At 40.3% G+C, this 13,188-nt stretch overlaps 1 protein-coding gene across 1 annotated transcript; it reads right to left on the bottom strand.

Annotated features, from left to right (window-relative positions):
* Window positions 1–8,383: 8,383 nt before the first annotated feature.
* LOC112186441 (plastidic ATP/ADP-transporter) lies at window positions 8,384–12,470 on the bottom strand. The gene is made up of 5 exons (XM_024324871.2): window positions 11,346–12,470; window positions 10,468–10,722; window positions 9,718–9,861; window positions 9,263–9,610; window positions 8,384–9,033 (listed from the first exon to the last, which is right to left on the bottom strand). Exons 1-5 carry the CDS (start codon window positions 12,099–12,101, stop codon window positions 8,698–8,700), a joined length of 1,839 nt encoding a protein of 612 aa, XP_024180639.1. The 5' UTR covers window positions 12,102–12,470; the 3' UTR covers window positions 8,384–8,697.
* Between the last annotated feature and the right edge of the window lie 718 nt (window positions 12,471–13,188).

The raw sequence follows: 13,188 nt of genomic DNA, 5'->3' as shown, positions 1-13,188 counted from the left end.
TGCCCTGTATGATGGTTTCTTGGACCTTACCGATCTCGATGCAGAGTGCAGACCCTCATGTTTCGGCTCCAAGAAATTTTTCCTATTCTGAAATTTGAGATGTTTGAATGGTTATCAACAAAACTCTAGATTGTGCTAAGGGTTGAAGTGCATGGGCGTAGGGAGAGGGGCACGAGAAGGGTCAGCTTCTCATATTTTCATCTTAATTAATTGTTGATTAATTGAACTTTCTATATAAAAATATAAAGAAATGCTCATCTAAGCGGTAAGGGACAAATGCATCTCAACCACATGTATTAAATATGAAAGCAGAAATTATAACAATTTAAAACTGTGCATTTATCTTCAGCCTCAGATTCATTTGTCCCTCACAATCTCTTAAAAACTGTCCTTTTTTTTTTAAGAGGATCAAAATATTTCACTTCTACCTTTATGCTGACTCGAACCCAGGACTTAGATCCTAGGTAGTGGGTGGTTTAACCACTAAGCTAACACCACTTCGTCACTTAAAAATTGTCCCTTAGATGAGTAGGCATTTAAATATATAATATAATGTTCAAGTGAATCTCTATTTTGTGTCTGATCCAAACTCTAGGTTACTTGACCTAGTGGTAATAGGGTGTTAATTAGAGATAATCTCGGAGAATCTTAGAGATATCCATTCAATGTATGATTAATTTTCCTTGTACAATTCAGATTCTATGCATTGTGATCCTCTATATAAATCAATGAGAATACACAACAACTTTCTCTCAATTACTGTTTCTCTAAAACACGTTATCAGCATGAAACCCTAATTTCGTAGCCCTCAAATTCCAGCACCCACCGCCTCACACATAAAATCCCTCAGCCATAGGAGCCTAGAACTGGCGGCGAAACCACCAGAACCGGCCTGAATCCACCTAAACCGGCCATCGAAAATTCCAGACCGGCCCTGTTAGCCTCGCCAGACCTCTGCACAGCCCCTGTTGAGATCTGCCGAGAAGCCCCGCACAACCCTTACTGAGACTCGCACACCCTTGTGGCCTTGTGCCTGCCCCTGCCGACACATGCGCATCTCTGTGACTGCCCCCTTGCACACCTGCAAAGCATCTGTCGACATCTGCCAACAGATCCCTCGCACACCCCTCAACAGCCCCACTCGCGCCCCTGCGCACGACAGGCCCCTGCAACACCTATTGACATTTGCCAACAGAGCTCACGTGCCCCTTGCCCAAGCCTCGACCTCTGTCGACAACCCTCGCCTAGCCCCTGCAAGAGCCGCGCAGCAACCTCGCACAAGCCTTGCAGCAGCCCTGCACGGCCCTGCCAGCTCCGTCAGCAGCCACCGCCAGAACAGCTCCGACCATCATCAACCACCACAGGCCGCCAGTTTCCAGCACTTTTCCGATGAAATCTCCAACAACTTTTTCCTGCCAAATTTTCCGACGACCTATTTCAAGGTATTTTTTTCTAAAAGTTTCCGTTTTTGAAGTTTTTATTCTTTTTCTCGGGGACTTGCAACCTCCCTTTCTTCTTCATATGGGAGACCAAAAGCCGAACTGTGGGAGTTCGTGCTCACTCCAAACTTGGAGCTTATAGAGTCCTCCAAACTTAGAGTTTGTTGAGAAGAAATGATCGACCATAAATATCATTGTTTCAATCTAATCCAAACCCCTCTTGGAATTGGATATCTTGGAAGCGACTACGCTCAGAAATCCCTAATTTCTTGGAAGTGACTATGCTCAGAAATTTTATTGTTTTTCTTGGTAGCATTTTTCGCTATGAAACTAACCCTAATCTTTTGTTGTTTTTCAGGATAAGTAACCTGAACAAGTTGAACTTTGTTCTACTAGAGACAACAGGCTCAGGATACCACAGGTGGGTCGGTGATGTGCGCCAGCATCTTAAGGCTGATGAAATTCTGGAAACCATCCAAGAGCCAAGTCAGAACGTGCTCACTGTTGAGCAAGCTGCCTCTTTTGAAGCGAATCAAGCTAAAGCCATAATTCTCATAACAAGGCACATGAATGATGTGCTCCAAAGTGAGTACCTCAATGAAGATAACCCTAGAAAACTATGGGTAGAACTCGAGCAGCGATTTGGCAACTTTTGTGACTCCCTGCTTTCTGATTTAGAGGTGAGATGGCATAGCCTCCGCTTCTGTGATTTCAAGTCTGTACTTGACTATAACTCGGAAGCCCTTCGTATCAAATCTTTGATGGAATTCTGTGGAAAAAACATTACTGATATGATGTTGATCGAGAAGACTCTCTCTACCTTCCCCGTCTCCGCACTGATGATTGCTAAGAATTATAAGATTGATATGAATGCAGGACGTATCACAAGGTTTCATGAGCTTATTGGTGCCAGAAACGTAGCTGAGAAGCACAACAATATCCTTGGAATTATAATGCTAGACCCGTGGGAACCAAGTCTATTCCGGAGTCTAACTATAGTCGCTCCCCCAAGGGAGGACACAAGCGAAACCCTAAGAATAGGGACAATTCTGGACGTTCTGGTCCATATACTCACCCTAAAGAAGAAGGAAACCGCCAAGAGAGGCGTGCACGGAACTTTGGAGGTCAACATGTGAAGAGAGAGAGGCGGAGCCTCCGGCCATGGTGGTGACTCCACCAAAGGGAATGGTCGTCCAAATCGCGCCCCAAAGGTGCCTCGATCAAGGGAACCTGACTGTAATGATGTTTGTCTTCGGTGTGGATCATCCGGACATTGGGCCAAAGCATGTAGAGTATCCCAGAATGTTGCAGACTTATACAAGGCATATCGTGAAGCAAGGGAAGCACATTACATGGAGCAAGATGATCAAGATGACGATCTGGCTCTTAGGGTAGACGACTTCAAGGGCCAAGAAACTGGCGATTTTGATTAAGTCCTTTTATTTTCCAAGAGATGTAGGCAATTGCCATAATATTTTTGTAGTCGATGCCAATGGTTTAGTCTTTCTTCAAAGTAGGCTCACCAAAAGTGAATGTGATGTCTATGAAGGTTTTGAGATTAGTGGTACTTAAGCGAGCCTTGCTCCATCGACATCTCTCTACCCATCTGGTCACATTTGCATTAGAGTTACCAAAAGAAGTTAGACGACTGTTATTGTTTTGCATTAGCTAGTTTACTGGATTAGATTTCCTTGGGCTAAAAAAAATAATTATGTAATTCCGTTTGGCTTATTAATAAAAGTTGAGTTCTTTTTTATATGACTCATTTTTTCAATTACGAGCTTTTCTTTTAGGAATGTATTCTGAAGAACTACAATGTCTTGTGGATAGTGTGACCATGCATACCATTCTCCATCATAGGCAATTATTCTTGGAGATGTTGCCTACATATTCCTCTGTGACTACAATGGTTGGGCCATCAGGTCTAGTTCAAGGACATGGAATTGCCCAATTCCTATTGCCAAATGGCATATTGATTAATATCGCAGAAGCTCTCTACGCTCCTAAGACAAATCGAACGTTATTGAGTTTTAAAGATATTAAAGCCAACGGATTCCATGCGGAAACGCATACTGAGAACGGAAAAGAGTTCCTTTGCATTACCTCTAATGATTGCGGATGAAAGCGCATCTTAGAGAACCTTATGTGTCAATATAGTGGACTTTACGTCACTACAATTCGACCAATTGAATCCCATAATGTGATAAGAGAAGATCTTTTCGATTCCTACACATATTGGCTTTGGCATGACCAACTAGGACATCCTGGTCGTGATATGATGATCCGTATATTAAACACTTCATACGGATATCCATTCTTTAGAGCGAAATTAAGCAAGAATCAAAGATTGATTCCCGGACTTAGCGTGACCGTCGCCGCTGCTGCATCTGGCGCAACCTCCACCCACCGCAGCCGTAGGGCCACAAATGTCCCCTTTGACAACACCACAAATGGCGCCACCCATGGCCATAACGCCATGGATTTTAATCCCCATGACCATGACGCCATGCATGCCACTTCCCATGGTTCAAACGCCGTGATGGGTGATGTAGTCATACATTTTGCTTCTAATAGCTCTACAGACGCTCAAGCCCAACCAAAATCCTCATTGGTTGCTTCTAAGCCCCCTCACGCATTTTTCAAAACCTATTCCTTAGGAAAATTAGGACCGAGACCGTCCTACGCAAAGGATCCCAAAATACTCATTTCGTTCTTATAGAGAATCCAAGGGGATATCTGTGGACCAATTCAACCATCATGCATACCCTTTAAATACTTTATGGTATTGGTTGATGCGTCGACACACTGGTCACATGCCACGCTGTTGTCCACTCGAAATGCTTCTTATGCTAAACTCCTTACCCAGATTATCCGTCTACAAGCTCACCTGACCATCCAATTAAGTCAATTCGACTTAATAATGCTGGGGAGTTTACATCGAAAACGTTCGATGACTATTGCATGTCACTAGGGATTGATGTAGAGCATCCAGTTCCCCATGCTCATACCCAAAATAGTCTTGCGGAAGCCGCCATCAAACAATTACAAATGATAGCACGGACATTGGTTATGCTCACCAATCTCCTTATTTCCGCTTGGGGATATGCAATATTGCATGCAGCGACACCTATGACCCACTGCCACCCAACCTTATTCTGCGTTACAACTAGTGACTAGGTACGAGCCCGATATCTCGGACTTACGAATATTTGGGTGTGCAGTTTATGTGCCTATCACACCGCCACAGCGTACCAAGATGGGTCCCCAAAGACGAATATGAGTATATGTTGGATATGAGGCTCCAACTATTGTTCGCTACCTGGAACCCTTGACATGTGAATCTCTTTACAGCTAGATTTGCGGATTGTCACTTTGATGGGGAAATAAGAACAAGAATGTTCAACAGGAACAACAGGAATTGTCGTGGTCTGTCTCCACTACGTTTCGGATTTGCAATAGTAGCGGTTTATGTTGATGAGATGAACATAATTGGCACCCTTAAAGAGTTAGGGGAAACCGCTGAATACTTGAAATCTGAGTTTGAGATGAAAGATAGATCTTGGGAAAACACGGTTTTGCCTCGGTTTAGAACTTGAGCACAGTGAAGATGGTATCTTGATTCATCAATCAGCTTATACCCAAAAGATGCTTAAGCTTTTCAATACTGACAAGATTAAGCATTCAAGCACCCCAATAGTCGTCCGTAGTCTTGATATGAAGAATGATCCATTTCATCCAAGAGATGACGATGAAGAAGTGCTAGAGGCAGAAGTGCCCTACCTAAGTGCAATAGGCGCATTATTGTACTTAGCTCAATGCACTAGACCAGACATCTCATTCGCTATGAACTTGTTAGCTAGATATAGCTCTGTGCCAACACGACGCCATTGGACTGGTATTAAAGATATCTTTCGAAACCTAAGTGGTACGAGTGATATAGGCTTGTTTTATCCATACAGAGAGACGATAGATTCAGACCCATCATATGCCAGGGACGCCACACATAGTGGTCTGCGTTCCCTCTCCCCATCCCAAAACGACATAAGTGTTTTGGAAGGTCTACCAATCAGAGCTTAGTCGCTACGTCTTCAAACCATGCAGAGATTATTGCTCTTCACGAAGCAATTCTTGAATGTATATGCAGAGCTTAGTTGCTACGTCTCCATAGTTACGCATGTTCGAAGTAATTGTGGTCTGAAGTCTACCACAGATGAGCCAACAAGCATTTATAAGGATAATGCTGCTTGCATTGAACAAATGAAGCAAGGTTACATCAAAGGCGACAACACCAAGCACATATCGCCCAAATTCTTCTACAATCAGCAACAACAGAAGCTCTTCAAGATCAAAGTGAACCAAGTTTGATCTGAGGACAATGAGATCAAAGTGAACCAAGTTTGATCTGAGGACAATGTGGCAGACTTGTTCACTAAGTTATTGCCCAAATCCGCGTTCGAGAAACATATGGTAAGCATTGGCTTGCGGAAGTTTTCTGAACTCCCGTGATCATAGTCATTAGGGGGAGACGCATACATCAGGGGGAGATGTCTACATGTTGATCTTGAAACGTGAATGATGTGTTGTACTCTTTTTCTCCTTCGACCGAGGTTATTTTTGTCCCACAGAGTTTTTGTTACTCGGCAAGGTTTTTGACGAGGCAACGAGATGAGCACCACGTTTGGGCGACACAAGGGGAGTGTTCAAGTAAATCTCTATTTTGTGTTTGGCCCAAACTCTAGGTAACTTGACCTTGTGGTAATATGGTTTTAATTAGAGATAATTTCGGAGAATCTTTGAGATATCCATTCAATGTATGATTACCTTTCCTTGTACAATTCAGATTCTATGCATTGTAATCCTCTATATAAAGATGCCCCTATTATCAATGAGAATACACAGCAATTTTCTCTCAATTACCGTTTCTCTAAAACATATAATACTATAATGACCCTCCTAAATAAGTCCTAACAAATGACAATAATATATGCTTTTTCAGCTTTACCATTGGTCTAATTAAATGCATAATTTTATGTCTTTACTTTCCGGTTTTAATGTTTGATACATTCCTTTTTCAATTTCTATTAATACAGAGGAAACCAATATTCTCCAATAAATCAATATAATAGGGTAATTTATAAAGCTAGGTATAAGTCAACTATTTAAAGATTTTACATGGAGCTAGCAAACTTTTTTTTTTTCCAATGTGATAGTTATTTATGTTTTGACTCTCCTAAATAAAATTTCTAGCTACACTACTGTTGAAGTCAGCATTCAACCTATGATCTCTCGAGCATGAGGTGGAAGATGAGGACTTTCAAACTTAAGCCAACAACAAAAAATTGATGTCAGGTTCTCCAATAAAAAGTTTGCTCCCTGTTTTTGACACTAGTGTAACATCTTGTTCCTGAATCGTTTGCTAGGTTTTAGAGGGATCAAGATTCAAGAGGGTGTTTTTTGTTTACTCTTTATGGTTTTATGGCTCAAGTTGTGTTTATAGTTTCCTTTTCAAATTACACAATTACCCAATTTGTTTATCATGTAATTGCGATAATGTCACTAGGTTTGTTTTACTATATTCCACTTTGATTTTTTTTTATTGGTACAAACTACAAAGGCTCAAAAGAAAAAGATTACATGGAAATAGACTCGGGAAAGAAAAAGTCTAGCCTCCTCCTTCCTTTCTTCGTGTTCAGTGACGCTGTTTTTGCATTGTTGGGTGGACCATCCTTTTGAAATGTGGTATCAGTTTGATGCAGTTACTCTCTAAGGTGATTTGCAAATGGAGAGTGAGAAGTCGAATAGGGAGCTATTGAAATGGTGAATCTGCAAGTGCATTTCGTGATTTGTATGAAATAGTTAGGGGAATTTGTGGTGATTGGTGGATCAGCAAGTGCAAATCGTGATCTATGTGGTGAAAATCGGCGTGGCGACAAGTGGTTGAATCTACAAATCGTTACCTGCAACATGTTCCGATTTGATGGCAGACATATATAATAAGGTAGTGGCTTCTTTTCAGTTTATAGTTATTGTTTGTTTGAAGTTTTTAGTTGTCTTTAGATTTTGAATTTGTGTTCAGATCACAAATAAGTCCATACTCTTTCGAGTTAGGGTTGTTGTAATTTCGGTGCGTGCCTAGATTTGGTTATCTAGTGTGCTCTCAATAGAACTCAATTTTTTGCGCGCTTAAGAGTTAAGGCCATATGTGAAATTACGAGCTTGCATTGATGTGATCATGAGATCCGGGAATAGTTTTGTATCCCAGTTATTGCTGACTATTTTGATCAATTTGGCTTGGTCAATTGTCCAATTTTATCCTCGTCGTTGAATCCATTGACATGTCAGTCTCTACTCTTTCGAGCGAAAATATTTAGTTTTAGTTTATTAATGTTTTTGTTTGTTGTTAGTTGTAAGATGTTGTAATTGCAATCAATATATAATTGCAGTTTATTTGAATGAAATTTCTTTCCAAAAGATAAAATAGACTCGGGATGCCACGTCTAACATGAGTCGGTTGCAAGAGAACCCGTTCCCAACACCTTGTTACAAGAATGAAGTTCCAATTTCTATGGATCTAGACTATCCATTTTAGCAGATCTTGTTAAACGGCTTTGATTTAGGTTGAAGAATGTAATTAGCCTTTAAATCAATTTTGGGTTAGCTTGAGCTCTTGGCCAATTTAGACCACTCACATAAGTTACCATATAATTTGGAGCTGCCGAAGCTGTGAAGCAAAACTCCAGATTCAAAGTCTGCTGGTCCCCAGACTCAAGTACCCGAGAGGGGAACATCAATTTACAGATTTTTATGGAATTGAGCCTTTAGTTTACTCAATCCACTCACTAAAACAGCATCGCTGGCCTCAACCAGACCATATAATCAGGAAAATAGCGAACTCATGAACATAACAATGACTTGGCCTCGCAATGTAAGATTTTTCTTTGAAATAAGAATCAAGACAAGCATAGATTTTTTTATAAAAATAAACTAATCAAGTTTATTCCAATTGTAAATTTAAATTTAATTCTACAAAATATGGGAACTCGGACTAAACAGACTAATTCAAATATCTATGGAAACAAAAAAGCTGGCCATAAAAGGGAGTCACAATCTTATGCTTATTTTTCAAGCAAAGTAACAACTATCCTACCACCAGTAATCACCTAGCTTTGCTGATTTGCTGCTTCTCATCAACCACTTATTCTTCCTGTTTTGGCCAACGAACAGGAGACTTGTATGTTGCAGGGAGGTGAAGTGACGCTTAAGCACTGCTGGTTGAGTCTCCGAGTGCTGGGTTCAGCAATGGCTCGGTCGCAAGAGAACCGTTTTCACTTCCTTCAGACACAACCGGGATCTTAACATTCGCTCTTTCCATCTCCTTTTCAAGTTCTTCCTCCCGTCGCAATGCAGTGAACTGGGTGTCAAGAGACCTGGCTGCTCCAAGCCATGCGAGAACAATCACCAGAAGTACTCCTCCAAGGTAAGGAGTTGAGTTTGCAAGTGACCCGAATGTTAAAATCATAAACTGCTGAATAAGAGCACCACCAGACTTCCCCAATGGGTTGCAGACAACATCAATGGCTGCCTTTCCTTTAACCTGGAGCAAGAATAAAATAGCCAGTATGAACAAAAGAGGTCTCAAGTTAAAAATTAAACTGGAAAACTCAAAACTCTTTTTCAAAGACAATCATAAGCATTTGCCGAGCTAAAGCTTTCATCTAATGATGATGTCTTAACAGATGACAATTAATAAATAAAAAGAAGGCATGACTGACTATTTAATGGCGGAGTTCTAAAACCTTGAATTCCAAGTAAAGTGCTCAAACCTTAGTGTCTTCATCCAAGGGAATGTATGCCATTTCTTTGCACGGGTCAAACAAACTGTACTTGGCACTCTTGCTGAAAATGTTTTGCAAAGCACCCACATATACAGCTGCCAGAAGAGGAGTCATCCCAAAGCTTGCAATAGCTGGTGAAAGTGGGCCACCAAACAATATCAGAGAGAAGAAACCAACTCCGGTCAGAAGTAGTACAGTAGGTGTGATCTTCGCAGCAACTCCCCATCCATATTTTTCGAATATAAATTGGCTGAGCAACATCATTGTGAAAGTCGCTATTCCGGTGGCAGTTGAGAAGTCACCCATAAAAGAAGAGTACTCATTCGGGCTTGGAAACTGCACAGTACACAAGGTAACAAAAGCAGTGAAATATCAATTAGCAATTCAATCCTTTTTCATTTGTTAAGGACAGGCAAATATCAAGTACTCTAGCTGAAGTTTACCTGAGCTTTGAGCTTGGACTTCCATGTAACCTCAACAAGGTTGATACTAATACCATATGCAACCACCAAAGTGGCAAGATCTCTGATGTATGGTGAAGACACCAAAAACTTCAAACTCTCCATTGTCCCCATTTTGGGCTTTTCCTGTAAAGAAATTGAAGATTAGAAAAAATGCTATGCCTCATATTCAACTTAGGATCATAAAAATATGCACTAGCCTGTCAACTAAGTACAATATGTGGCAATTCAATAATCATAGCTTTTCTTCACGATAGTTCCATGTTTTGGAATTTCATCAGGATAGGTTTGATAAATTAGTGTTGGGGAAAATTGCTACAAATCATACAAGTGATATGACAGTTCCATTAATATCATGGCTATAAGAGCTATTACCCATACATAAGAAAACAAAAATGGCCTTCAAATCATTTTGGATTCATTAAGCACCATGTTAACAAACATCCAAACTTAGTAAACAGAAAAACAGCCCATTATAAAAACATTGGCAAGGAATCCAAGAAGCTTTAAAGATTACCACAATATGTAAAGGATTTTAAATACTATTATGCTACTTTTTCAATTTCCAAATAACATGTAAACAGGTGGTGCTGTGATAAACAGTAATCAGGCAATAACAGAGCAGACCAATGTGAAAAGTTGGGACTTAGGACCAAAATGAACAGAATCAGACAGCCTATGTATCAACACAACTGAAATGTGTAAACAAGTAGTCTTGTAGCAGTAGATTACCTTCTTCTTCTTGCTGCGGGTGGGAAGAGGAGCATAAGCATTTGTCCACCAGTATAGACCGCAGATTGCTAAGCCCATCATCACCACAATGCTCATCATCCCCTTTAAGGAAAGGGCCCAACCATCAACTCCAGGACCCAAATTTTTCCTCAAATTAGAGAAATACTTTACGGTTCTGCCTGAGAAAATGAGGGCAATATTGGCCCCAAGTCCAAAAAGAGGGTAAAACCTTTTTGCTTCGTCAACGGTAGTTATCTGCACAAAACACGTCTAACATTAAGTATGCAAAACATTGGGAAGCAGGCCATAAAAAGTTGCGTGGGAAATTGTTGAAATCGTTTTGTGTATTCTGTAATAATCCAAATTCTTGGCAAACAGGTCAGATGGGGGTTGCAAACTAACTGTGATATTACTGATATATGTTACAAGAAAAATTAATATTCATATGAATCACAAGTTACACTAAATGCTTAGGAAGCCAGCACTTCGAAACATCAAACCACCAAAGTTGGTTCTTGGCCAGTTGGCCCATACGCTGTGCTAAAACAGAGATGACATATACTTTCTGCTTAATTTTGAAGGATAAAAAGCAGAGCACCATACGCAATCAAGAAACCAAATAATATCAAGACTCCAATTTGATCCTAAGAACACATTCCGTTTCCATTTATGAGCAGCCCACACAAATGAATTGTTTCTACAACAATTTTCATTTATAAGGAATCATACACACACACACACACACAATGAACAATAGATGTACCAAAAGTAAGAATGAAAACAAAGAAACTAGGAAATGTATATGTCATGGCACAAAATAATCATATATCATTGATGCGATAAGATTAGTAGAAATGAATCATAGGACAAAGTTATACCTGATTGGCAAACCCCCAGAAAAGCACAGAAACGACCACACTCCCCCACAATTCAGCCATGACATAGAACAAACAAAAGCTCCAAATCCTCAGGATTGCAAGTGGACCAAGGAATCTAGGGCCAAGAGTGTTGAGAAGACTATCAGCAAGCGCTTCAGGGTGGATGTAGCTGCTCATGGGATACAAGATGAACCCGAAAGCCCCAAAAAAGGCGATGAATGGAAGAATAACAGTGTAGAAGAGAGCCTTCTTTGACAAAACATTAGACAACTTCGTGTACAAGAGCATGAAGCCAACAGCCATGGGCAAATTCACCCAAGTCTTTAAGAATGGTATAATCTCTGCACTACTCCCTTTAGCTGTTACAACCAACACATCTTTTGTATCTCTCAGGATTGTGTAATTGAAAAGAATACAAAAGAACATCAACCCAAGTGGTACAATCTTCTTGAGGGTTGAAGTCCCAATCCCAAAGAACTTGCGCTCCTCAATTTCACCAAACCCATCAGCCGCAGCAGCAGCAGCCTCAGCTCTGCAGACGAACAAGTTCTTCTCTTTCGCGCCAAAGCCATGAGTTTTGGGGGCAAAGGTTTGAAATTTCTGGAACCCATTTGAGGAGGAAAGAGAAAACCCAGTTGGGGTTTTGGGTTTTGTGGAGAAAGCTCGTTGCTTTAAGCCCAGAGAAGGCTGTGAATACCTGGCCTTGGGATTTGGGGGCAGAGAGAGGAGCCCTCTGGTTTGTAGAACAGCCTCCATGTCTCTCTTTAGGTCCCTTCAACAAAACCCAGAGGTAGGTTTTAATCAAGAGGAGCACATGAAGAGATTTAAGAGAGACACAGATAAGGGAAGTGGGGGAAATACAAATAAGGAGAGATAGGGTGAGTCAAGATCTTTTATAGCTCTGTCTCTCTCTTTCTCTCAGAAAGGTGTGAAAGGTGTGAGCCTGTGAGGGGTAAGAATGGATGCAAATATCTCTACCGGGGTAAAAAACAAACTTACAAACCCAACACACAATATCAAAGTAGTAAGCTTTCACATGAAAAAAGAGAGAAAATTTTAGAGAAAATTTTAATCTCTTTTGTTTCCAGAATCAAAAATTTAACGGGGAAGATGGGGTTAAGAAAGTGCAGAGCAAGTTGGTTTAAACTGTGGGGCGTTCGTGGCCGCAAACACACACAGATGGAAATGAGAGCGTGACTGGAGGCAAATTTGAAGTATGGCGCAGTCGGGGTAGTCGGAAAAGCATCCCACAAGTTCGCCCAAGAATGATTCTCGTGATGGTGCATTCACCCAAATGCCCCTGTTTTGGGAAATGACGAAAATGCATTGGAGATATTTCTCATAACTTTCTAGGGTGTATGGTTCTTTTGTTGAGGCAGGGACGGATGGGCCTTTGAAAGTTACACGTAGGGTTACAAATGAGTGGAATGTGATGTTATTTATTGATTCCACGTTTCTATATAGGGGCTTTTAGTAGTTGTGTGATGTGTTAAAGAACTTAAAAATGAATTTAACCTTTGACAGAGTAAGAAAGTTTTTTTTTTTTTTTTCCTAATTATGAGACATGTTCACCTAAAAGATAGTTGTAAAAAATGTAATTGAAAAATTAATCTGATTGCTGAAAATAAATGCACAATTTTAAGTTGTTATTATTTCAACTTTTTAGTTTAATAGATGTAGTTGAGATGTATTTATCCCTCACAAGCTAAAATTTTCTTTTAAGTGAGTAAGTTTGTTGTGATTATTATACATAGTAACTTAAGCAGTAAAATATTGTGCAATGAATGCAATACTTGAGTATACATTAGACTATTAGAGACATATCTGTGTACATTAAAGAGTG

This window comes from Rosa chinensis, chromosome 2, assembly GCF_002994745.2.
Source record: "Rosa chinensis cultivar Old Blush chromosome 2, RchiOBHm-V2, whole genome shotgun sequence".
In the NCBI taxonomy this organism is placed as follows: Eukaryota; Viridiplantae; Streptophyta; class Magnoliopsida; order Rosales; family Rosaceae; genus Rosa; species Rosa chinensis.
The sequence above is the reverse complement of the archived record's forward strand: the minus strand, read 5'-3'. Positions and strand labels throughout refer to the sequence as shown.

Coding starts and splice junctions, on each gene's coding strand:
- LOC112186441 (XM_024324871.2), bottom strand. CDS start 12,101: ATGGAGGCTGTTCTACAAACCAGAGGGCTCCTCTCTCTGCCCCCAAAT. Junction 9,862..10,467: donor CCCGCAGCAAGAAGAAGAAG/GTAATCTACTGC, acceptor ATTTCTTTACAG/GAAAAGCCCAAAATGGGGAC. Junction 9,611..9,717: donor AGTCCAAGCTCAAAGCTCAG/GTAAACTTCAGC, acceptor TGTACTGTGCAG/TTTCCAAGCCCGAATGAGTA.